The sequence below is a fragment of the Ursus arctos genome, unplaced genomic scaffold (assembly GCF_023065955.2).
Source record: "Ursus arctos isolate Adak ecotype North America unplaced genomic scaffold, UrsArc2.0 scaffold_23, whole genome shotgun sequence".
NCBI lineage: Eukaryota > Metazoa > Chordata > Mammalia > Carnivora > Ursidae > Ursus > Ursus arctos.
The window spans coordinates 15424627-15451234 of NW_026622908.1; the positions used below are offsets into that span (position 1 = coordinate 15424627).

Sequence of the window (26608 nt, forward strand, 5' to 3'; positions counted from 1 at the left end):
AGGCACACGACCCCATTTTGAGTCTCCAAACCCTGCAGACTGCTGTGGTGCAGTCCCGCACCACTCCTGTGGAGGAGGGGGGGTCTCACTGGTTCTGCTGTTTGTTGCACCCCCGCTCAGAGAGCGGTCACCCAACAGTGCCGGGGTTCGCGGTTTGCGGCAACCCTGAGCTGAGAGCCCACTCCTGGCTGCACTCTTGCAGCCGGCTCCCCGCTCTGATGCCTGGCTCGCTCCTTACTCATGGGACCTGTCACCATGGGTGATAAAAACACTTTTGTTATTTACCTGAGGGTTAGGACCATGTGGGCACCAAGAACTGGTTGTTCATTGTTTACGAGTACACCGCTGGGGTTCACACTTGTATAATAATACTTCAGTATAGGCCAAAAAAATAAATAAATAACAGTAATTGTATTTGGGAAAAGGAATCCAAAAGAAGGAGAAGAAAGACTTACTTTTCATTTAATCTTTCTGTATTTTTCTAAATAATGTGAGGGCAATGGGATTAGGGGCCATTTTAGTTTCCTTCTTTATATAAAATTATATATAAATTACAGTCTTTTTTAACGATTTTATTGACTTCTTGGGGAGAGAGAGCGCAGAATGAGAGAGAGCGAGCAGGAGTTGTGGGGAGGGGGAGGGGCAGAGGGAGAGGGAGCCCGGAAGCGCGCTCTCCGCTAACTCGCCCCGCCATCTGTAATCGTTTCTTAAGCCCAGACAACTCCCTGAGCCTCCCCACACGTTAAATACAATACGATGGACGGTGCTGCCGCTGAAGTCACCAGGCTTCCTGCCCGGGAAACACCACCCACCCTCGCATCTCGGAGTGGGATCTTGCTCCGTCAGGTCCAATCTTTCTGCCTGGGCAACACTGAAGGAGGCTTTGAAGAAATCCGGGGCGGCCTTTGTTGGCGCTCGCTCGTCGTGTATTTCCGTGGTTCTCCTGCGTACCACGCCGGCTGTACTTAAGTTCAACTCACTGCACTGCAGATGGAGTTCATTTGAAGAATAAACTTTTCTTAAATCTGAAAAAAAGAAAGAAAGAAAGAGGGAAAGAAAGAAAGAGGGAAAGAAAGAAAGAAAGAAAGAAAGAAAGAAAGAAAGAAAGAAAGAAAGAAAAGAAAGAAAAAGAAAGAAAGAAAGAAAGAAAGAAAGAAAGAAAGAAAGAAAGAAAGAAAGACACTGGAGCAAAGTGTCAACATTTCTGGCTCTGGAACCAACGCTACCTCTTGCTCATTTGTCACCTTCTGTAGTTCATGAGCCTGCGTGGTCTCATTTTCTCCGAAAACCCAGACCAGTGACGTGGCTGGCTACCTGCCGGATAGTACGCTGCACAGCCCTATGGGAAAGCAAGCTGGAGACTATGAAAGATTGACACAGATAGGAGACAGCCTCGGAGAGATGCTCATTTATTTATTTATTTTTATCTTGAAGAGGCTTCTCACGGTCAAGAATATGATTTGTTTGTTGTTTTCAGTGTGGGAACTCATTCTTCAGGCGCAGGATTTAAACCTAGAACTACTGACAGGTGTGTTTGTTGTTTTGTTTTGGTTTGCTCTTCTACTAGAAGCCATGTACGTGCAACACATTTTTTCAACAACTTTCTTCAAGCTGGAGCCGAATTTACCTAATTTACTCCAGGGATGGTTACGAAAGCGCAAAGTGTGGAATAAAAATTAGTTGAATGTACTTCTATGATGTCATCTGAATGTTTAGAATATAATTAACTGCTTGCTTCTGGCACACCTGTAGCCTCAGTTACCGGGGGCTTTAAAATGCTGGCAACGCGTAGGAGGGCATCTCACATGCACCTACCCTCCTCCCGTCCTTGGGAAACAAAACCTGCTGTTACTTTCACTGGACGCTGGGTGTCAGTAATTTGACCTGGGGACTTGGGGAAAGGAAGAAGGAAGATGGAGGAGGGGACCACAAAGGAAAAGACACCATTGAAATTTGACTGTGAAAGGCGCTGACAGGGCATCGTGGAGGGACGGGGTCGCTGGGAGGGGGAGCTGTCCTGAGCAAGAACGGAGGCCATGGGAGAGTTGGGCTGCATTTTCTCTCTCCAGGGTTAGCTCTTTTGTTTCTGCCTGCCTGTCTCACAGCTGTGAGAGTCCTTCGGGCAAGAAGCAACAAGTTGCCGGCTGAGGCAGCTTCAGTGTCTTTTGGGTGGGGTGGTTTTGCAGGAGGAGGGCAGAGGGCTCGTGTGGCTCTCTCCTGGACCTCACTTGCCACCTGCAGATTTTCTTTTAGTGGAATCTCCCACCCTGTTAGGAACTAGGACTTGAGACTTGTCCACCAGCCCTTCCCCTGCACTGGGCACTCTCCATCTGAATGCCTGGCAGCCAGGCTTTGGGTCCCTGGCCTACTGCCCACCCTGGCCTTTCCCTTTTGTTGCCCTCAGGCCTGTGTAATTGTGAGTCAAGTCACTGGGCAACCAGGTGCCTTCAAAAAAGCCCCATGTTCTCTGGCAGCTACTGTTCATTTCCGCTAAAGCTGCCAAGAAAGGAGGGCATCAGGCTTAAGGGGATCTATCCCACCCTTCCTCCTAGCCCCAGAAATAGTCTCCCTTCAGAGAGACTCAGATGGAATCTTCTATGGGCAAGCAAATACCACTTCACCTCTGCTGAGGTGGGAGATGGTGGCTCCTTCCTGTTAATTCCTCATCTCAATGTCTTTTCTCCAAGTGAGTTTGGCAGTAAAAGGACTGTCACTGTGAACGGATGAGACAGGAGTCTCCTTCACGGGCTTCCATTGCTGCTGCTGGCTCAGGGCCAGGAGAACAGGCAGGTGAGAACTGCTCTTCCTTCTACCAGGAAAGACTCTGAACTAAAGCAGCGCTTTGCACTGAGTCCCGGGGTTTTGTGGCTTCAGGCACCAATATGAGATCAAGTCTTTCTCCGACTGCTTCTCCTCTAGACCATGAAAATCTTTTCCTTTTCTTTTCCCTTCCTTTCCCTCCCGTCCTTCCGTCTTTCCTTTCTTCCCTATCTCTCTCTCTCTCTCTCCCCGACACCTCTCTCTCTTTCTTTCTTTCTACCTCCAAGCTCCCTTCAGGAGTTGCTACACCTTCAGATTGGGACATCCTTCCTCATTTGCAAACCTCAGCTGTGTCTGGGGGCAGGGCTTCCATGGAGCTGCCAGGAGCAGAAAGAAAGGCTCCCAAGTAATAGTGCTACATCACATGTCAGATGTAAGGAAACTGCCGGCAGATCAACTGGGATGTGCCAGTTACCAGAAGGCTCCCTCCCCAAAGGAAGCTGAAGATCAAAGCTGACGTTTTCTTTCCTTGGTAAATTTTGCATGCTTTGGCGCCTAAAGCACATCTGAGAACAGGTAGGATTTTAGCTCAACTTTGCCTTGTTTGAAGAGCTTCAGGTCTGTGGATTGGGGGTGGGGGGAGCATCTAATTGGAAATCCAGGCACATGTGTCTCACAGCCATGTGGGCTGCGAAGGGGATGGTCCATCAGGCATTTGGAATAGGCTTGATTTTGGAATGCAGTGGATCTGATTGCTTCTTGGCAGCTTTCCTTTCCCAATTATGTTTGGCTTAGTCTAGTAGTCAAGTTACTTTACAGTCCCTAAGCTGATCCAGAAAGCCTACAGAGGGGACAGAGAGGACACTGTCTCAAAAGCAGACTGGGTGGTGGGAAAGGGAGGGTTCTGGCTGGATTTGGAAACATTCATTGAATAATCCACAACCCAGCCCAAAGAAAGGGACTGCATATTATACCTTGGCCCTTTGTGAAGTCCAAAACTTAATGGAGCCTGCTTCTCTAGAATGCCGGTCAATTAACACTGAACTTTGTGTGCATTTTCAGTTGTTTGGTTCCCCAAATGTAGCTCAAGAAGAGACATGGCAGGTATTTTGAATTAATTTTGTTATAAAACACAGAATTTCTTATAACGAATATATGTCCTGGTTCAAAGATTTAGAAATCTTAAAATCTAGACTCAGTACGCTGCATTACACTGGTCAACGGACACTTTGATATAGGAGTTTCAATCTGAATGTGGTTAATTCTACCAGACTGAAGCTTTTTACAAAAAGTTTTCTTTTTTATAATTTAGAAAGGAAGCATTTATACAAAATTTGATACCTTAAACAAGGTAGCTGGCAGAATAGTGACCCTACTCAAGAGAGTGGAGACTGTTTTTTCTAATGGCTTTATAGAATTCATTATCCACAGGAGTATATTCATGAATTCTTAAGTAGCTCAGCCACTTACTAAATCAAGTTAAAAAATAAAAATAAAAAAAAAACAAGAGGCTCTAAGTTGACGGTCCTTAGGTAGCAGGTGTAATGAGTAGAGTGTGCATGTATTCAAATGATACTAAAGTTCAAACACTCAAATTCTCAGATACAGTCTGGTCAACCTCTACCTTACCAGATGGAAATGAGTTCAGTTTTATGATTTAAAGGTTGATATATAAAACAATAGTAATACTTTCTAAGCCTTTATGGTGTAATGTCTGGAAAACTTCCTGTCCTCTTCTTCTGATGATGAAATGTTGGACGGTGAGGTCAACTGACAACCAACAAACTTGATATTTGGCTAATATTTTAATAGTACATTTTTGGTAAATTAAAATTATTGCCTGGGAAATTGTTCAGCCACAGATTCTCCATGATGTAGTTTGGTGTAGTGGTCGGGTTCCTATTTCCTCTGTTTTCAAGTCAGTTGCTTCACCTGTCCAGGCTCAAGGTCACCTGTAAAATAGAAGTGATAGCACTGAACTCAGTATTTCTGGAGAATTAAATGAGGTGAATATAATAGAAAGCATTAGCCGAGGGGCCAGAACATAATAAGTGCTAAATAAATGATTTTATACATACACCACACATGCACACATTCCCCTATGATTTGCATGTTTCTTGCATTGTGATCATTTTCTCATCCTGCCACCTAGAAGCCGGAGGACAGACACATTAGAGAATCCTGCTATCTGACAGCAGGTCCGATGACTTACCTAAGGACGAGAAGATGGAAATTAACAGATACTGACATTTGATAACATGAGTCCACTCTATTCTTTCCTTCTCTTACGAAAAAAAAAAAAAAGCAGTCAAAAATTATAGCCTTTATTTTAGGGGTCAGTAATCTAGGAGAGGAATCAACCTGCTCAGATGTATATTATTAATTTCCATCGATTTAATTTTTATGTATAGTAACTGTGGAGCTTCTACGTCGACTTCCTGAGAATCTTATCCAAAACCCATGGTACAAATTAGTGCAATTAATTAGTGTTTGAGGGAATTTTGCACTCTTTTATTAGAACTAGGAAATGTTTACTTTATACGTGCACAGCGAACTGGCAAACCGAGGTTTGGAGCAACCTCTCCCACTAGCCAGCATGGCGGGCTTGGAGAGATCACACCCAGCATCTCTGAGCTTCCATTATCCTTGCATATCAGATGAGGGCACTGAGCCCAGGGATATCACGAGTTGTTTCTTTCAGGCTCTGAGAGTTCTAGTTCTAAGTTCTTTTATTTCCAAGATCAATGCATGAAATAACTTTCAGAGCTACTTTCTTGCATTTCCAAACAGTGCTAGAGAAAACCAGCTGAGAGAACTTGAATTTATACAATTTTTAAAAAGACAAAACCACACCTATTGCCGAAGTAGGATAATCTCTAAAACAGACAATTTAGTTGTGCCAAATAGGAGTCCCAAATAAACTTCCATAACTCTGAAGGGGAAAAAAATATGGTGAGTCAGTTAGGAAAGAACACACACACACACACACACCAAGTGATGGGATTAAATTAAAAGAAATCTACCCTATCAGTTTGGAATCCCCCTAATCCAAGATTTGTTTTGTTTTTCAGGACAAGCAAATTTACTCACTCCCACCCAAACAAATCTGATATTTCATAAACCAAATTATAATTGGGAGTAGGGAAAGGCCAAATAATAATTAAGTCATAAGATAAATAAAGATTTTTGTTTTATATGTGCTCTTTATTTTAGCAAAGAGGACCCACCAGTAAAAAATATATATATATATAATATATAAAGATATCTTTAGTGTATATATAATATATAGAAGCTATGTATATAGTTAGGAATATCTACTTTTTTCTTTTTCTCTTTTTTTCTGTTCTTCAAAGAAACACAGTAGTTTATCAGATAGCTACATGTCTATGATGCTTCAACAGGGCTCAATTTTCACAGGTCACGTGGGCTAAATGGAAAAACGGATTTCTACAAATCGCACTTACTTACAAGTCTATAAACCTTCAGAAAGAATTTGCCTTTAAATACTGATGATCCTCAATTTTTCTTTCTTTTTGAATGTTCATTGCATTTGCCCCAATAGAGCTTTAAGTAAAACAGGACAAGTTAAAGAGGGAAACCTTTTTCCCATTTCTCTCTGCTTTTGTTTGGGTTATCATTCACATTTGTCATAAACTGAGAAAGGGATTGTGAAGAATAGAAATGACCCGACAAGCTCCTTCATAGATACCCAAACAATTTAACTTCAGCAACACCCAAGTCTTTCCAGTTCTTCCACACTCTCCTCGGTGCCTCAGGCAGCTCCCATCAGCCTCTGATCCTGACAGCGCCTCCTTTCTTGAAATACCCTCCTCAGGGTCTCCATTTGGCCAAGCAGGCTGGAAAGAGGGGAAGAGTCAGGTTCCCCTATATCTGGAAGTGTTCAAACATGTTAGGTAGAACAAAGAAAGAAAAAAAGAAAAAAAGAGAGAAATGGAAAGCTTCAGATGGCAGGTTGGAATGTAATTAGTGCTGGTTGGTACAGATGTCTATGAAGTGTGACCACTTCAACAGTAAGTGGGACATGGAGACAGTCCCTATACATCTTTAAGTATAGGGATGGTGTTTATTATAGTGGAAAACAATGTATCCATTATGTATCAATGTATCAAGTTTCAAGTTTCATGAAAATCCTTTCAACCAACACCTTTTCAAACTCATTAATGAACACATTACAGAAAATGAGTGGAGTCTGAAATATACACAAACTTACATGAAATTTTGATGATAAAAATAAATGAAAAGAATTTATTTTTTTCTGAATTGTCTTACTCTCTTGGAGAACTTAAGATGGATTCTACTACCATCTGTATGCTGATACTCGCTAGCCTCTTTCTTTTGCTGCTTATTCAGGTAATTGCAGTACATTTTTCATTGGGTTGTGATGAAGATTCAGTGAGTTATTGTACGTGAAGCACTTAGCATATGATTGGCATGAGGAAGGCATTTGGTAAATGTAAGTTTTTACTATTATTACTAGTATTGTAATCTTACCTCAATATATTAAAACCAATATTCTTATCGTACAGCCAAACTAGTTATTCTTTCTTAAGATCCCATAAACAGTTAACACTATTCTTCCAAACCTTCAAGTAAAAAAAAAAAAAAAAATTAAAAACAAAAAAATTTCTTTCCTCATTAAGGTACTAATTTCTCTTTTTTTTACACTAGAAATGTTACATCTGTGCTATATTGTATAATTCGAAGTCCCACATTTTGAAGGATGTTTATAAAGTGGAAAAGTAACCATACATCCTGAAAGGTACAAAATCAAGAGATCATATATTATAAAGAATAGGCTGAAAAACTGAGTAGATTGAGAGAAGAAAGGGAATGAAGGAGGCACAGGATTTTGGTTTATTGTAACCGAAGGACTATTACAGTGGGTTAAATACATCCTACACCATTTTGAAACCAGACCGGGACAAATATGTCAGATGTATTCTAAAAGTAGCTATGTTGGGGCGCCTGAGTGATTCAGTGGGTTAGATGCCCTGACTCTTGATTTTGGCTCAGGTCTTCATCTCAGGGTGTGGGATTGAGACCCACATCTGGCTCTGCACTGGGGGATGGAGCTTGCTTGAAATTCTCTCTCTTTCCCTCTCCCTCTGCTCCACCCCCACACATGCCCTCTTTCTCTCTCTCAAAAAAAAAAAAAAAAAAAAAGGTAGCTCTGTTCTCAATATAAAGAAGGTGAGCTTGAAAGCTACATATGTTTATTTTGTGTGTATTGATATGTTGACGTATCTTTCACCTTTGATTCTTGGCAAGTAATTTTAGCAAGTGAATAATTCATCAGTTAATAAATAGATCAGGTTAAGTACCAAAACAAATAAATAACAAGATAAACAAATTAGGATACACGCATATATTTTTTTTCCCCTGCTTCTGTTTTGCCTGTGGAATCTCCATCATCCATGTTGATATTTCCTTGCTATAAAACCAGAACTTTTTCTATCTCTCATCTGCTTGCCACCCACTGAAAAAGCATAGCCTTGTACTAAGAAGACTAGTTATAGCCTCATGGTAAACATATCCACGTCTCCATATGGCTATCTGTAGGAACAAGGAATTCTCATGCATTCAGAAGCAAGTGATCATATCGTGTTAAGACTTCCTCAAATAGACGTTCTCTCTAAGCAGGTGTCCCGGAGCTTCTCAGACAACTTCCAGTGCAATTCGTCCCCAGCCTTATTTTCTTGTTTACTTTCATAATTCTCTCACTTTTCTCTTGAACTCTGGAGCTTCATGGTGAAATTTGAACTTTCTAATACAGCATTTCAAGCAAAAAGATGTTTAGTATTATTTGAATATGTTAACTTTATATATAAGGGGAAATGAAGAGAACTATTTTCTTTTTTTTTTTTTTTAAGATTTTATTTATTTATTTGACAGAGATAGAGACAGCCAGCGAGAGAGGGAACACAAGCAGGGGGAGTGGGAGAGGAAGAAGCAGGCTCCTAGCGGAGGAGCCTGATGTGGGGCTCGATCCCATAACGCCGGGATCACGCCCTGAGCCGAAGGCAGACGCTTAACCGCTGTGCCACCCAGGCGCCCCTAGAGAACTATTTTCTGTATTTAAGTATGATTGTCTACCACTGGAACGAAAGCATGCCTTACATAATTCAGTCAAGGACAGGCAAATCCTTGTCAGTGGGCCGAGTATGGCCTACAGCCTGCTTTATCCAGCCTATGAGGTAAGACTAGCTTTTACATTCTTACAAAAATTTAAGAAAATAAAATAAGAATATGTGCTAGGGACTATAGGTAGCCTGGAAAGCCAAAAATATATACCATCTTCCTTTTTATAGAAAATATTTGTCAACCCTGACTTAAATAAAGAGTTACTGCATTTCTTCTTTTTGTCCTTGTGTATCATATGTTATTTAAGGATCTAGTTAGATTATTCTGTATTTACGGGAACCATCACTGTCTTCTGAAACCACTTATAGGAAAAGCTTGCCAGGTTCCCCTTCAGCTGTCAGGGACATTAACCACCCTATCTATTCTATGATTTTTTTTTTTTGAACTAAAGAACATTTTCAATGATTTTTTTTTCTAGGTAGTAGTGCTGCCCTGTTGCTATATAAATTATTAAGAAAAAAATGGATGAGAGTTCCCGAGTAGGTATCGGCATGAGACCCTGTGAATTGTGTTTCTCTTTTTATCATTAGGTAACTTCAGTGTGGTTGAGCTAACTGGAGAAAGCAATCTTTTCTTGTCTTGGCCCAGCTTCATAACCTGACTAAATCAGCCACGTTAATGATTTGAGGAACTATATATAAAACAATCACCTAAAAGTTGTTTCATGTTGATGTAGTGTAAAGTATTTTTTAAAGTTGTGTTAGTGGTACATAAAGTCTTCCTATCTGTAAGTTCAAGGAAGGCAGGGAGCTATTTTGCCGTGCTTGTCATTGAACCCTCCAGTGTCTACTGCAGTGCCTGAAACATGGGAGGAATTTGTTAAGCAGTGTGTGTGTGTGTGTGTGTGTGCACGTGCACACATATGCATGCCTCCCATTCATCCCAAGACAGTGAAGTCTTGTTTCTATCATCACATGTCACCTTCTGTTAATGAGTTAATCATGATATGGGACAGGTTAAGAAGTTCTACCTCTTCCATATAAATTCAACATTTTCTAGGTAAGTTCTACTTCTTCATATAAGCTTTAGAGCCCTGGAAAATTATATATGAAGAAAGTGAGATTTAGAACATGGACACAATTTTGGAAGGCCCCATATGTAGTCATTACTGGAATCATAATGAACACTGAGGGGCTCAGTCTGTAATACCTTGTGCCTCTCTTTTCCCTTGATTTCCTTTCCTATAAATACTTCACGCCCTCAAAATTTGGTGTGTTTCTTAACAAAAAGAATTCATGTATTCCTAACTAAGGTGAAGCTTCATAAAAATACTCAGTTAAGGTTTAGATTAAATGAACCACAATATCAAGGCACACTCTATTAGAAAATCCCAGTGAACAGATCAAGCAAGACAAGAATGGGGAGCTTGCAGAGCCTGGGGACTTCTATACCGCATTTAGAAAATGAATTGTATAAGTAAAAAAGTAAATGATGGAACAGAAGTAGCACGATGCACTGGATTATAGTACCTCTAAAAATAAATAAATTGCATTAGAATTTCCCTCAGTGGAACAAGTTCACTAATTTAGTGTCATAAAAACATTTTTTTCCAAAAGGCATGTGCAACTGAATGTCAGTTAAAATAGCACAGATATCATTAGTGAGTCTTTCAATTTGTGGAGTATTTTTCTCCCTTAAAAAATTTTCAGAGCTTGTATGCAAACATAATTACAAAACCTGTGTCATTGGTTCTGAACTCATTATCTAAAATTTCTGGAAAAAAAACAAAGAATTCTTTTCATCTGGATCCTGATTCAGCATGTTTATCTTATTTACTTTTAGTCACTGTGTTTCTGTTTACAGCATATGAAATACTCTCACCAGAACAAAGGTCCCAGCGCTGATAGGCAAACCTCAAACTCTGGCAGCTGAGCAACTAGCAGGAGCCAGAGTCCACTTGCATTGTTCACACTCTTAGAAGTCAAGTTCAGACTTGATCTGCCTGAGATTCCTTTTAACCAGGATTTGTCATAGCAGGGAGCTGACAAGATTTGCCTGCAAGGACCAGAAACATGACCTGTGCCATCGAGAAGGCAGCCGTGCTGGATGGGGCTCATTTGATGCAGATCTTCTGGAATGAGGGTGGAGAGTCCCTCTACCCAGCCGTATGGCTGCGAGACAATTGCCAGTGCCCCGACTGCTACCTGCATTCTGCAAAAGCGCGGAAACTTCTCATGGAAGCTCTTGACGTGAACATCGGTATTAAAGGCTTGACGTTTGACAGAAAAAAGGTAATCCGCTCTCAATGACCTCTCCTTTCTCCCCCACGTTAAATGAAGGGGTTAGTCTCCGATAACTTACATGATGAATTATTTTTCATCTGATCGTGTGCACGCCTACACCTAGAACCCCGTGTGTGTAGGGCTTGGTGCAAAGTAAGCGCGCTCACTCTGCGTGGGAGCTTCTGTTATTGCTATTGTTATTGTTATTGTTATCGTTATCGTTATTGTTATTACTACTATTTTGAAGAACTATTGCCGTATGGCTCGTTATTCCTTCAGTGCGTGACAGCCTTGAAGACACAGTCAGACGATTTCATAATAAAAAGAATGCTTCTGGGCCTCAGTTTACGCATCTGTAAAATAGGGATACTGACAGAACTTGTCCGTAGAAATGATGTGAGGACTGAGTGAGATAATATGGGTAAAAAGTTTTGAGATGGTGTCTGGCATGTGGTGAGCACTCAGAAAGGTGTATTGATTAGTGTATTTTTAGTCAAATGAGTGAGTCGAATGCAAGGCTTCTAGGATTCCCGAAAACATAGCTCTCAAAACCACAAACTGGATGGGGCCACCAGCCTGTGTTTTTCCCTTCCAAATTCACTGGGATAATTCTCAGAGGAGCAAGTGTGACCAGCTAGGTCATGGCTCTCCCCGCTTCTTGTCTTCATCTGCATTCAAGGACTTTACTCCCAGGATTCACTGCTTGCGAGCTGTGCGACCTTAGAATTGTTATTTACTCTTACGTCCCTCACTTGAAGAACGTGAATACTGGTAGCACCTTCTTTCTCGGGCTGTATGAGGACTAGACGAGTTGTGTCTGCCGTACTCGTGACACAGGACACACGCCGAGTGCTGTTGTCCTTGCTGCTTCTTGTGATGATGGTCTGGCTTGTTGTTGTCATTCCTGCTTCTGATACTCCTGGAAGGAAGGCTAGATTCGGGGATAGCTGCCGTTCGTCATCACAGAAAGTTTGGAAACAACAGGTTTAGAGGACATAGAACGAGAAAAGAACTTTGGTTCTAGTCAGCTTTTATTTCTTGTGTGGTATTTAAGGGACCCCAGACCACAGATGTATCCCTTTGGCTTTCAGTTTTCTTGTTTTCCAAAAGTGTATTCTATGCCTAGGTGAAAATAAGATAAAATAAAAAAATAAAAGACTCAGGGAGAATTGGATCCCCCGAATATCTTAAACTGACATTCAAAACCAGAGCAACAGTGAATGAAAGTACATAGAAGCATGGCATACATGTATACACATATACATACGATATTTGCTTTCTGTGTTACAAGGTTTGTATCACGTGGCCAAATGAGCATTACAGTGAATTTGAAGCTGACTGGCTGAAGAAAAGATGCTTTTCACAGCAGGCCAGAGAAAAACTGCAAAGAGAATTATTTTTGCCAGGTAACCTTGCCGTCTTTTAAAACTTGTATGGTAAGAAATTTGCGCCGAAGTAAATTCAAACCCTTGTGCTTTTGTTGAAACGTTATTGTAATTTATGCAGAATGTTTAATGATTTACTAACACAGATCGTTTGGGTAGAGATGAAAGGAAATAAAGAGGAGGTCTAGAGATTCTAAAGAGCCTGGAAAAGAAAAAGTGCAGCAAATTTGTGTCCTTGTCATCTACCACGATTCTGGACACACCAGACACTCCCTAAGTCACCACTGCAAAGGAGTAGGGTGAATGAGGTGGACTTCTTAATTTTATCTAAAGCCACAACAACACGAAATCAACAATGCAGGAATTCCTAACCTGGTATCCACAGGCAAAATTATGTGACCCTGAATCCCATGAAAGGTATACAGGGCATTGAGTGAGCATGGGAGCGTGAGTGTGAGTGCATGTGTGCAAGTTTGTGTGGGGAGAGATTCATGGGTCTCAAGGAAATCTGCGACCGCAAAAATGTTCAGAAAATCTGTCGTAGTTGGATTTGGTGGAAAAAGATTTTATTCTTGAGCTGAGAGACAGAACAAAAGAAATATTTAATACAGGTAAAAAGTTAATTATTTACTCTCTGTGTAATTTGAACATTTGTAACGTAAGACTATGTGGGTCAAAGGCAAATTCTAAAAATCTCACGATTCTTAAGTATTTACCAGAATTTTGACTTCTACAAACACACTAACAAGGCAAGTCTCCCTGAACTTTCTTCTTCACTGTTAACCAGATATATTGGACCAGGCTTGTTGAATTTTTTAACACCCCTTCTGAGAATTCTGGGTCACACACCAAGATAGAGACCTCACCTACTCCTTTCAGGCCTGAAATTCTCAAACATGTATAGTAAGTAGTTTTCAATGCTAGTTTCCTGGGTGTGGAGATATTACTAATTAATTAGCTTGAACCACACAGTTCCGCCTTGTCCTGTGGTTATCAATAGGGCATGATATTGTCCCCTTCCTGTTCAGGCACAGGCTGGGGTTGTCAAGAACTAGGTTCCTCTACATTCTTAGTCTCATCATTCTGACAACTGACATGGTTTTGCTCTAGTGCTTTCTGTCTAAACTGCCAGGAATCCGCTTTCTTCTTTATCTAGCTAGCTGGTGGAATCCAGATGGGCATCCAGGGAAAGATGTTTATCCTGCCTTTCCCCGGAGAGGGTATTGTTAGATTCTCCAAGTAGTCTCTAATTACATAACTGAATAGAAATTATCTGGGTCAAATAGCTGCTTCACAAATGTATTATTATTTTTTATTTATTTTAGACTTCTTCTGGTACTCAAAATATTTTTCCTTAACTCTGCCCTAATTTTATAATCCTGTTGGATTTTGCTTTCATTTCCTTCAAGTTCTTCTTTTGATGATTTTAGGGAATAAAAGCCAACTTTTTATTATTACAGCTTAAGCTTTTAAGCACTGTAAAAAGATACAGCCACCCTCCTCCATTAATATTTCTTGACGAATGCTGTTTTATAGCTTACATTTCTCAGTACTATCAGGCAGTAGCAAAATGGAAATGATACTACACTCAGTTAAGTAGTGGAAAAAACCAGTCACACTGACAGACTGCAGTCATGAATAATATAAGGAGACCTGGCTGCTATTTAGACACTGGAAAATACTTTAATGGTTTAAAACAAGATCAGATTTTTAAAATATATTCTCAAGCTGTGCAGTTGGTGGGGTAAAGGAGAAAGCAACGGGCCATTTTTGGAATATTGCTTCTATGGCTTTTTGCCTGTAGAATTTGACACCTTATTGTCCTGCCATCGCATATTTTCAAACATTTAAACTCCAGAACATGCAAACAAACTCAGTTACATTTGTGAAAGGATTTTGTTTTTTGTCCTCAGTGGCCATGTTGCCTCTTCTGCTCTTTCCTTAGAGTGAGGGAAGACTTTTAAAATCTGGCGTCAAGATGCAGACCACTTTTTCTTGATCTTCCCTTGGCACTAGCTGTTGAACTCAAAAATAAAAAGATGCATGATGGTCAGCCAGAAAAAAACTCTTGTCAGTGGACCGCCCCAGCTGGAAGGAAAGACATGGGTAATTGTCATTCCCTCATAAATTTCTATTCAGTTGCACATATATGGGGCATCTATTATGTGCCGGAAACTCTGTAAGGAAATACCAAGTTAAAAAAAGACACAGATTCTGTCCTCAAGGATTTATCATGTGTAAGAGGGGGACCCAAGCCCTGAAAACAAATAAGCATAATATTTTATTTTAAGTGCATGAAAGCATGCAGAGAAGGTTAATTATAACATAGAGGAAGGAATCTGAAGAGACAAGAAAATAATCCTCAGAAGCCCAGTGATAGGTGAGCTGGATTTTGAAGAATCAGTTTGTCAGGCAAAGACAATGAGGAAATTCTCGACAGAGAAAGGGCATGAAGAAAATCATGGATGTGTAAATAGAAGGGTAGGCTTGGAAACTGCAGTTTGTTTAATATCAGTGAAGTTAAAATCATTAGGGCAACAGAGAAGAAGGAGGGGGCCAAACCATGAAGCGGCTTCCTGCCCTACTAAGGTGCTGAGTCCAAAACCTTGCAACAAGGACATTTTCTCAACATAGAGCTCAGGTGTGTTCCCTTCCATTCGTTTTCCAGGCTGATTCTCTTCCTAATAAGGCCAGGGAAATGAGTTAAGTATCTTTATAAGTTTAAGAAGGTTGCTTCATTTTCTTTCGAATGCATTTTCCATATTCAGAGTTACGTCGTTCTGATTTTGACAAGATGCAGATAATTTCTCAAATGCTTATAAGCTTGTGAATATCTTCTTAACTTCCTCTTTCTCTGGTTGCATTCTCCCCTCCCCCAGTAGGTCCCTTTAGTTCTTGGTTTATATTTATCTTCCAAAAGAGAGTGGAGCAATCGGATCTGTGTTGGAAATTCTTGGTCATGGTCATCTGTATTGGATGGGCTGGCGTGGGGAGTGGAACAGGGAACGGGGTGACCATAGCATGGCCTAGAAATATTCCTACAAGAGGCATTGAGAACATAAACTAGGAAGTAGAAGAGACGATGGGGAAGAACTTGTATTCAAGGGAAACACAAACTGACCTATAGGATAGGTCAATATCTATCTGGCCTTGTTGCTGGCCTCGTTCTCTATTCTCCAATTTAAAAACTGACTGTTGATGCCTAGCATGTAAATGTTTCCAAACATACGAATGAAAATTGAAAACTTTAATAAAACATTGGAAATACGAAGATTTTTATTAATGTAATTGTGTTTTAGCTTCCATGTCAAATTGAAATGATTATACACTCATTTTTGTGCTTAACTTTGGGATGCAAAATTCCCCAAATATAATTGATAGGACTAAAATGGGAAAAAATCCATATATAGTATGATTTTATATATAGGAACCTAAATATTTGTTCTTTTTATTAACATTCAGTGTCAGAATGAATGCTCATTTTCTTATCTCATTGAATTGGTACTAAAATATTTGTATACTGTTCTCTGACTTTAATAATATTTGTTATTTCAAATTGAGGTTTAAAAGATTGTAATTTGAAGAAAATCTTTTTTTCCATGGAAGCAGTCTACTCACTTTTCTCAGCAGTCCAGCGATTGAATACATTGTGTAGTCAGAAAAGAACATTTCCCCTCAATTCGATATAGCAGAGCAAATCTTCACCCCCCTATTTAATTGGATGACCACCCATCAGTCCATAGCTAGATGCCCCTCTTTTGTTTCAAGAGGAACATGCCACAAGAGGGAATCAAAACTCTCAAGTAACTGTCAGGGCCCTCTAAGATCTCTGTGCCTCTCACAGAGTAGGAAAAAAAAAAAAAAAAAAAGCAGAACTCCCCCTTTTTTGCAGAAGGCCATAAATTTCCTTAAAAATGAAGATTTTTATTATGGCACAAAGAACAGAGTTTGTCTGATGCAGAGGCTATTTTTACAGAGATCTGTCAAAAAAGCAAAAATCACTACTTTTAAAATTAGCAAGTAATGAACACAATAAGTATATCTAACTCCAACTGATAATTCACCCCTGTCCCTAAGCCTTGCTCCACACTTCACCCATTCTTGAACCCCCAGAGGTGGGAGTCTGCAGTGCAAGTCAGGGATGGAGTGAGGGTATTTGCTTCATATATTACTTGGTAATTATAAAAAGGGCTGGGAGCTTGTTTTTTTCAGGCTGCATCAGAATGCCCGAGCTGGATCAGGGCTGCCAGGTCCTTATCGTTTTGGAACAGCCCTGTGAAAACAGCTGCATCGGGGGTGCCTGGGTGGCTTAGTCAGTTGGGTGTCCAACTCTTGATTTCAGGCTCAGGTCACAGTCTTGGGGCTGTGGGATCGAGCCCCATGTGGGGCTCCTCACTCAGTGGGGAGTCTGCTGGAGATTCTCCCTCTGCCCCTTCCCCGGCTCATGTGCTCTCTCTTTCTCTCTCTCATAAATAAATAAATCTTTAAAAAAAAAAGCAAAAACAACCCGCTCCATCAGAACTATCAAGCCACGATGTCATGTACCCAAATGTATTCCCTACCCAAGAAAGACCTAGTCTCCCTGCCATTATCCGGGCTCACACTGTGATGCACAGGTGGGAGACTAGCTCAAAGTCTTCGGTATGTTTAAGAAGCAAGTATCTGTTCTGTTTTGCCTATCCTAGCTGAAATGGACCTACTGAGTTTCAGAGAAATGTCTTTGGGGTGTTGATGAAATGAATACAGGTATCGTCAATGTCTGTGAGTTTACCAAGGTATGTTTTGCTTCACTTTTCCTCTGTGTCATATTGATGTCTTCCGATGTGTCCTATTTTTTTTTCTGAATTACCTGCCATTTATTAGCCCACTCAATGTCTGCATTGTACTTGACTGAGTTGGGTATAATATCTAAAGAGTCTAATGTCCCTACATGGGATGGAGCCTCCCTTGTCCTGTCGTTGAGCCAAGGTGGGAGACTCACAGCTTGGGAAGGGCCCTGCAGTGCCCTCTATGCAGCAGATGCCACTAATCCGAGGTTGTTCCCACAGCCAGCCATCTGCCGTTTGGGGTTCACTTCTAAACTTTAGGTAAAATCCTCTCCCTTTCACCCTTGCTTATCTCCATCCCTACTTGAAGCAAGAAAACACATAACCACATTCTCAGAGATAAATATTAAAGAGAAGTCTATTTTATAACTGGATATGGGACAGGAGAAAAAAAAAGCCTGTATATTCTTTTATTACTTTTAAGAATTCTTAAATAAGAAACATTAATTACATTCTTTTTAAAAAATCATTTTTAATTAAAAAAATGAAATCATTTTTAATTAAGAAGATTTCTTAATTACTTAATAACTTTGTAAAACAAAGTATAATTGCATCATCCAATGTTAATGCTAAGTAGGACCCTGAAAAGCAAGTGTCTTTAAAAGTCTCAAAAAAGTCTGAGGATATTTTTGAGAACCTAAAGCAAATGTATCTTAAGGAAGAATTATTGCAGGATGTTTCCTTTTCATATTTTCTCAGTATATTCACCACACCCAAAATTAAGGAAAATAGACTGTTTTTTACTTTTGGAAAAGTGATTTTCTGTTATTATGCTAAAGTAAATTTATTTCTTTCCTTTCCTTTTTTTTTTTTTCCCAAAGAGAATAAAAGTAGAGTAGGCTTTCTTCAATGAGTGAAAAGCTTCAGTTTCTCACAAACTAGGCTTGCTTTTTCTTACAGCCCAGGAATGAATTTTATAGCATATGGCAGTTGGACTGCAAATTTTGAATTTATAAATTTAGCAAATTCGAATTGGTGGCAATTTCCAGAAGTAAAATTGGATTACTTTATATGCTGGCTTCATTTTTACCAAACCTACACTTATATATTTAACCTGTCATCGTGGCTAGTGCCTACGTATCAGGAGATTCACCAGCCCCCCCCCTCCCCAACAAAAAGAGGACAACCGATTAACTGTTACTTCTCAACTCTGACTCTACTTTTCTTCTTCAAGATGGCAGACCATTGAAATACACTTTAGTTTTGAGATAATAGATAGTTTCATTAAATTTCTTCATTGAAATTCCAATCCCAAACTTTCAAATGTGCCCATGGAAAAAATTTGATTAATTTTGTTTTCTTTTTTTTTTTTTTTTTTTTTAAAGATTTTATTTATTTATTCAACAGAGATAGAGACAGCCAGCGAGAGAGGGAACACAAGCAGGGGGAGTGGGAGAGGAAGAAGCAGGCTCATAGCAGAGGAGCCTGATGTGGGGCTCAATCCCATAACACTAGGATCACGCCCTGAGCCGAAGGCAGACGCTTAACCACTATGCCACCCAGGCGCCCCTGATTAATTTTGTTTTCAATGTTTCTATCCCTTTAGGAAAAAAAAAGGTTAAAACAAATGATGTTGCTATTTATACATTCTGTTGATTTGCCTAATTTCTAACTTAGTAAATTTAAAAAAATAATTCTTAAGCTACTACTCCATTCAAATTAACTTTATTATTATTATTGCTATTTACTATTATTATTTCTTATCATTCTAACTTTATTATTTTTCTCAAAATTTTGTGATTTTTCTCAATCTGCAACTTTGCTCTTAATCAAAAGAGAAATACGGGACTAAAATCAGAGTGTTCTTGAACCTAGGCCTTGTTAGGTCTGCGATTTTGAGCATCTTGCTTTCCTATACCCCAAAATCTTTATCTGTATGATAGAGATAGCACCTAATTACCTTTAAGTAGTGCTAGGTTGGGTTAAAAGCACTGTCGCACTTTGCATATAAACTCACTTCATCTTTACACGACTCCCTTGAAAGCACTATAAATAACTAGAGAACAGCCCTGAGAGTATATCAGTTTACAAAAAAATTCAAATTAAAAATGCAGAATTTTATTAGTGAAATTCTTTCTCCTTTACTCCCACTGGCTGTCCGTCTTCTATGCACATGGCCTGTGGTCCAGAGAAGACTGATACTCAACAGGTTGTAGGGAGAAACGATTGTATGGGTTGTCCCTCTAGCCAGCAACTTAGTTGGAGCTTTTTATCATCTCATATCTAGATTATGAAATAACATGGCCTCTGTTCACACATGCCTTGCACAAGCCTGCAGGGTAATCTTCCTCATGCCCACCTTCATCTCTCTTCCCCCTTGCTCCGCTGTCTCACTGCAGCATGATAAAGTCCAAAGTCTTCACTGGAGCTTTCCAGTCATCCCACAGTCTGGTGCCCCCTCCACGAACATGTAGATTTTGTCCAAACTGTTTTCTGGATCACTAATTCCATTCTTTCTGTCTGGCCAGACTTCACCTATCCATTCTGCAAGGCCCATCTCATATCCCAGTGAAGCCCTTTGCCAACAATCCACCCTATATTTGTATTATCCCTAAGCCAAATTACAAACTACAGGTAAGAAAGAAAGCCCAGAAAATAGACCTCATTTCACTGGTAATACTGAAGTACAAGGCTGTAACATAACAATGGAAGCACACACATTTTTCAAAAAGAATTTTGTTAGAATGTGTTAGGAGAGAAAGTGAAGTGTGGTATGTCATGAAAGCTCTTCACCTGTGAAACAACATTGTGTTATGGAATGAGAGCAGGCTTTGGAGTCAGCAGAGCTGGCTTTGACTCTCTGCTCTGTGAACTTGACTTAGTTTCAGAAATGATCTGAGCCTCACTTTTTCCATATGTGAAAAAAGGCAATGCCTCTCAGTTTTGGAATGTGGAGTGTAAATGATAAAATGTAAGTACTTGCTCCCTTTTTCCTCCAATTTAGACAGCCATGAACATAGATGAGCATAGAAGCAGAGGCATAGCAAAGAGTATTTGGGTAAGGACAGAGGGAGAAATAAACAACAGTGACATGACAATATCTTATGTTGAGTTCCCCTTACGTGGAGAATAATCATGTTCTATTCCTTTTTTTTTTTTAAGATTTTATTTATTTATTTGACAGATACAGAGACAGCCATCGAGAGAGGGAACATAAGCAGGGGGAGTGGGAGAGGAAGAAGCAGGCTCCCAGCAGAGCAGGGAGCCCGATGCGGGGCTTGATCCCAGGACCCTGGGATCAGGCCTTGAGCCAAAGGCAGAGGCTTAACGACTGAGCCACCCAGGCTCCCCATCATGTTCTATACCTGACTAAAAACATGAGAGTGGCTTGGGGGGGAAATTGTTGCCATGAAAAGGATTTTAATCGCTCAGACATTGACACCTGGGCCAAAATTTCATCTACCTGGCAGATAGTTTCATTTAAATAAATTTAAAGAAGTCAGTGAAAGGACTGGTCAACTATGAACCTAATTCCAATCAGGGATGTAGAAATGTTCGCTGAGGCTGGGGTGATCACTAAACTTGGGGGGAAATGGCTGCATTATCTATTAGCTAAGGATTACTATAGATGAGAATACCAGCCATCAGCAGACATATTTTCCATGTACAAGCCAAATACTTCAATGAAAAACATCCCTGACCCGAACTAGCTACAGTCTCATGATCATATAGAAGCAGATAGACCCAACAACAAAATTAAAGGGAAGGTATCTAAAGAGAACAATGTGCTCATGCAAGAAGGAAGCACAGAGTCTCTATGCTCTAATGCCAATAGAGCATAATAGAAGTTTCTAGAATAAATTGATCAAGGGAAATCTATGATGGACAACAAAAAGGGGATTTATAAAGTGATTTACTGGGAGAAAAAAATAAAAAAGAGGAAACCAGAGGAAAGAGAGCCCCCCTGATGGGAACAGATGATTCTAGAGAATCCTACTCCATTCTTTCCCATCTTAGTTGATACAACTCCATCTCTCTGGCAGCAGGATCATCCTTGACTCCTCTTATCTCTTTTACTATATGTCCAATGTATCAAGAAAATCTGTTGTTACTTTGATAACAATCAAAATAATCTAGAGTCCATCACATCTCACTACCTCTACCACCAACCTCTGAACTACCAACATCATACGCCCTCTTCTTCCTCTACCTCTTCTCCTACTCCTTCACCAATCTTTCTTCTTCTATTTTTTTTATTATGTTCAGTTAGCCAACATATAGTACATCATTAGTTTTTGATGTAGTGGTTTTTTTTTTTAAAGATTTTATTTATTTATTTGACAGAGATAGAGACAGCCAGCGAGAGAGGGAACACAAGCAGGGGGAGTGGGAGAGGAAGAAGCAGGCTCCTAGCGGAGGAGCCTGATGTGGGGCTTGATCCCATAACGCCGGGATCACGCCCTGAGCCGAAGGCAGACGCTTAACCGCTGTGCCACCCAGGCGCCCCTGATGTAGTGTTTTTTAAAGCATTGCTCTATGTCAGGCACTGAGCTCAGCACCTAATATTTATCGCTCTATTTAATCCTAGCAAAAACCTCACAAAAGCAGCATTTTAACTGTTTTGCACATGATAGAAATTAAGTAGATAGTCCAAAATCAAAGAGACAATACATAGCAGAGCCAAGGTGTGGCTGAAGAGTGTTTGTTCTATAAATACTATTCTATCTCTCTCATCTCTTCTATGTGGTTGCTGTGATTTGTGTGGGCTTCTCTCTGTCACTGAAATCATTGCACTGAATGGTGATTGTGTGTTTGACTGTCTTCCCCACTACAAGTTGGGGAATAACTAATTCAGGGAAATAACTAATATTAGTAAAGGTGTCATTTATTGAGTACCTACTATGCACTATGAATTTATTCAGCAAATATTTAAATGTCCTCTATGTTCTAGAACAGGCACTGTTCTAGGTGTTGGGGATGCAGTGGTGAACAAAACAGAGAAAGACTCTACTTATAGAGAATTTATATTCTGTTAGAGAAAGGGATCAATAAATTTAAATATATATATATATATATATGCACACACTATGTATAATATATATATAGATAGATAGACCTATATCTATCTATATATATATTTACAAGTATATCTACAACACATCAAGGGCCATAAGGAAGGACATGGACACAGGCAGGTTGGTGAATGTGGTGGAGGGAATGTATAGAAGTTCTCTTCTGAGTCCTCCCATCTTTCCACCGAAATAAGAAGCAAAGCTGTCAGCTGAGCATAAGTAGGAGGGGGAAGTGGAAGGTTTGAGGATAGAGAACACGAGACGTGGTCAGCTGGTAAGAGAGAGTTAAGCAGATGTTAGTAGACATGCAGTAAGATCAGTCATCATGGTGTGTTTTCCTTCAGTCATGTTCAGCTGCTCTGGTTCCTGTGCAGATTTAATCAGGTACGCTCTGTTAAATTGCTTATTGATAGCATGTCATTTAAATTTCATAACAACCGTGGAAGTCATTTTCAACCTGTATTTTCCCGATGAAGTAATTGAACTGAGAGAGTGTATCACTTTCCGACGTTCTCGCAGATGGGAAGTATCAGAATTCAGGTTTGAATCCAGATCTGTCACCTTCACACCTCGAGTTATTAACTTTGACACGATGTCCCTATCAAATTGGACCTGTATCCCCATCTCTACACATGTTCACACATTCTCAGTGAACTAGCTTCAGAAATGAAGACGTGGCTGGTAGACAATTTTTACACATTTTCATTGACTGAAAAGTTAATCTTAGTCAACAGAGTTGAGACAGCCAAAAAAGATTAATGAGATTTGGGTGCATGAATGAAAATGTGGCAGTGAGCCCACCATGCTGGCACGGGCCAGACCACATCTATAGTATTATGTCTGGTTCAAGACACCATTCCTGTTGGAGAGTGTCAGCAGACTTGAACACATCATACAACGGAGAGCAGAGAGCCTAGGGCAGAGCTTGGAAGCCATAAGACATGAAAAATATGGGGAATAAAAAGGCTATTTGGACTTAGAACCAAAAACAGCACAGTTGCTGTGCTTATATGCATCTCTAAGACTGTCATATTCTGTGGGATTATGGAGCACAGAATTAGAGCCTGAAAGAAAAGTGACAGAGGTAGAGTATACCTTAGAATAAGAAGGAAGCTTGTGACAACTGGAGCTTTCTGGAACCAATAAGGGCCGCTCCATAGGAAGATGTGTGCAGTGTACATAATTGAAAGTGACCAAGAGGGTTTTCCATAACCTTTACATGGATGTCATAGGGGATAGCCACAGCAAGAACAGAAGGTAAAACTGAATTTTCTATTTGCCCTGAAACTCTAAGGAAGTCTGAGATAATCGTCTCCCTTTCTGACACCTTACATGATAGTTTTCCTTCGACATATGCTTTTTTCTGAAAACTATAATCAAATGATTTGTGTGGTTTCCCAGCTCTGATGAGCATGAGCTGTGTGATTCTACACAAATTATCTAAGATGCTTACATCTGTATCTCCTCATCTATAAAATGAGAACAATACTAGGATCTTTGTTATGGGGTTGCTGCGAGGATTACATGAATTAATCCGTATCAGGTGCTCAGAAGAGTGCCTAGAATCCAAAGTGCTCCATAAATGTTAGCTCTCGGTTTTCAAGAACTCATCACACCCTGCCTTTTAGTGTACCTGCCTTGTTTTATCATGTGTTCTTGGATTCTCCAACGAGAAGGCCACTGTTGTCATAGGGCTAAACATATAGAATATACCAAGTACCTAATAGTCCAAAACAAAAATGTATTTCTCTCCTTTCAAGCAACATAAACTTGTGTAGAAGTGTGTTTTATACATCCTCGGGGAGACTTTTTGAGTTTGGTGGGATTATCACCTAGGGAAAAGGTTTTATAGATTTCTCCATCTTTTAAAATACTAAAGAGTGTTCAGACACAATCTCATCTTTCAGGGATTGCCTCCAGTCTCTAGTCTCCATTAGAAAATAAGTGAAGATTTGTTTAAGATACAGAACATATTAGTTTTCTGGAAATCTGCGTGCCAGCTTTGGGCTCTATGCTGAAGGGTGGGGGGAGAAGGGGGCAGTAGAGGTAAGGAATTAAAGATACTTGACATGATCTCCATCCCTTGCAAGGAACTTGTAGTCTAGTGGAAGAAAGAGAGATAAGTCCTGCCTGACGGACCCTTGCTTTCTTTTCCGCTTCATCTGCTACCCTAGAGATTTTGAGTTCCCCCACCAAGATGAGAGATTCCCCCTCTTCCTACTGTCTCTCCTGCCAAGACACTCTTCTCCTCTTCTCCCTGCCCTTTGCATGACTGCCCTCTTCCCACCCCATGGCCTCTGGCTTAAGTAACCTCTCTTTAGCTAGACCGTTCTTAACTATCATGTCTAAATAGGTTCCCCATCCCACTCCCAATAATTGTTTGCCAACGCACCCCATTTGTTACCTCTGTAGCACTGGCTACAGTGTTCATTCTTATGTATTTATTTGTCTGCTTCCTTGCTTATTCACTTTTCCTTTCACAAAATAGATGTGCGATCCCATCATTTTTATTCACTAATGTGCTCTCTTTCGAATAGCAAGGCTTTCCACAAGCACGTGTTGAATATGTGCAAGATCACTCGGGCACAATGTGGCAAGCGCTGAGACTAAGGTGTGTTTCAGCGCTGGGGACCACAGAAGACAGCCATCTAGCTCGTTCTTACAGACCCTAGAGGAGGGCATTGCAGAGGCTGGCTGTGCCCCACCACAGCCCTGCGGTACTCTTCCCATGCATGATGCCATTTTCTAGCGCAGACTGCCACTCGGCTGGAGAGGTTTCTCTGCCTTGGCTAACACACAGAGAAGGTCTCCAGAAGTGCCTAGAGAAGTAGCCAATGAGGGGTAGGCGTGGGTGGCCTGTGCACCCCAGCTTCCGTGCCCCTGGGTGGAACAACTCAGAAGTATAGTCTGCAGTATTGCCGTAAGGCCCAGCAGTTCATTTAACCATTCATTAAAATGATTTCCAGAGGCTTCCTTCCCTGTCTTTCTTCCCTACGTCCTCTGAGTTCTTCCAGGGATACCTCCTTAATACATTGCTTACATTCAGATCCTCATCACAGGTCAGCTTCTGGAAGATCTCAGTCTAGAGAGAACAAGTGATCAGATTCTTGAGACATGTCGTCGAGTTCACTAGACAAAAAGTAAGAGTATCCAAAGAGCCAGGATCCCCAGGGAAGAGACTCCAAGCCTTATTTCCACCCTGGTACGCTGCCTCTACAAGGGTCAGATTTTGGTTTTGGCTGGGCCCCTGCAAAGTATCCACAGGAAAAGATCGTAAGTGATTGGCTGATCCTCAGCACGTCAGACTTGCTATTTCAGAGCCAAGAGCACAGTCCAGTGCAGGTGGACGGAAGGTTCTAAACCCAAAATAACACATTGCAACCCACATGCTACACTCAGGAATCTTTAACCAAAGAGCTTCTTTGTGTCTTTCCCTTTTTTGAAATACAACTCAAGATCCAGGAATGTGATGCCTAACCCCGAAAAGGAAACCTTGTACAAATGGTTCCTTGAAAGCCAGCATGGAGTGTGTTCATAAATTTTACGATGTGTGAAGCACATGTTCGAGGAAGTATTTATTAGTCGGGCCCTAAGTTAAATTAGAAAGGGTGGGTCATGCCTTAAATATTCGGTCACTTTCCATACTGTTTATGTATCCAGACCCAAGTGTGAAATTTAAATTTGCTTTTAATGTGTTCACCTGACAAATGATTTACCCTAGTCAAACGTGTTTTCTCTTGAGTCCACGGTAGTTCTGTTCTGTGGTTGGGGGGAGACTGGGGAGGTGCTTTTAAATTACTTTTTCAATGTTGAAGTTTCTGTGCGGATATCATGAAATGATTTTACTGGTGGATTTACAGAAACGTAGTTTATTTCTCCCCGCAAATTAGAGTATTTTTTATTGTGGATGCTATGATGAATTTAGAAACTGGGTAGTCACAGTGCTATCTCGGAAAGTCACTCTTAGTAACATAACTGAGTGTATGAATGGCTCATATTAAGGCACAGGTTCTAGAATGAACTGTGGCCGTTGGTTGCTGATTTTTGTAAAGTCCTTGCCAGGGCATGCCAGAATGAGAGCTAGAGTTGGAAAACAGTGAACCTTGCGAACTTAAAAGGCGTTGTAACCACCCTCTGATAGTAAAATCCTGTAAATCTGCAATTACTCATAGTGGAGACTATACTGTGTATAGTGCTGAGAGCCGTCCTTGCTTTATACTGGAGTATCAGCATGAATATGG

The 26608-nt window shown here is 40.5% G+C and overlaps 1 protein-coding gene and 1 long non-coding RNA gene across 11 annotated transcripts in view; one reads left to right on the top strand and one right to left on the bottom strand.

The window, feature by feature from the left end:
- Positions 1 to 2479: 2479 nt before the first annotated feature.
- The window catches only part of BBOX1 (gamma-butyrobetaine hydroxylase 1), a 60020-nt gene continuing 35891 nt past the window's right edge, over positions 2480 to 26608 (top strand). For 3 of the 4 annotated variants that reach the window (XM_057317291.1, XM_044389043.3, XM_026512208.4), the window contains exons 1-2: positions 10747 to 11153; positions 12436 to 12550. In XM_057317291.1, coding sequence (XP_057173274.1) covers positions 10935 to 11153; positions 12436 to 12550 — 334 coding nt within the window. In that variant the 5' untranslated portion in view covers positions 10747 to 10934. Of the gene's footprint in view, positions 2791 to 3047; positions 3337 to 10746; positions 11154 to 12435; positions 12551 to 26608 lie in introns of those variants that run through there. The other variant, XM_057317290.1, reaches the window with a different exon arrangement.
- Positions 4564 to 26608, bottom strand: part of LOC130544642 (uncharacterized) — a 134458-nt gene continuing 112413 nt past the window's right edge. For all 7 annotated transcript variants that reach the window (XR_008961064.1, XR_008961068.1, XR_008961067.1 and 4 more), the window contains 2 exons: positions 4839 to 4908; positions 4564 to 4712 (listed from right to left, as the gene is read on the bottom strand). This is a non-coding gene — a long non-coding RNA (uncharacterized LOC130544642). The remainder of the gene's footprint in view (positions 4713 to 4838; positions 4909 to 26608) is intronic.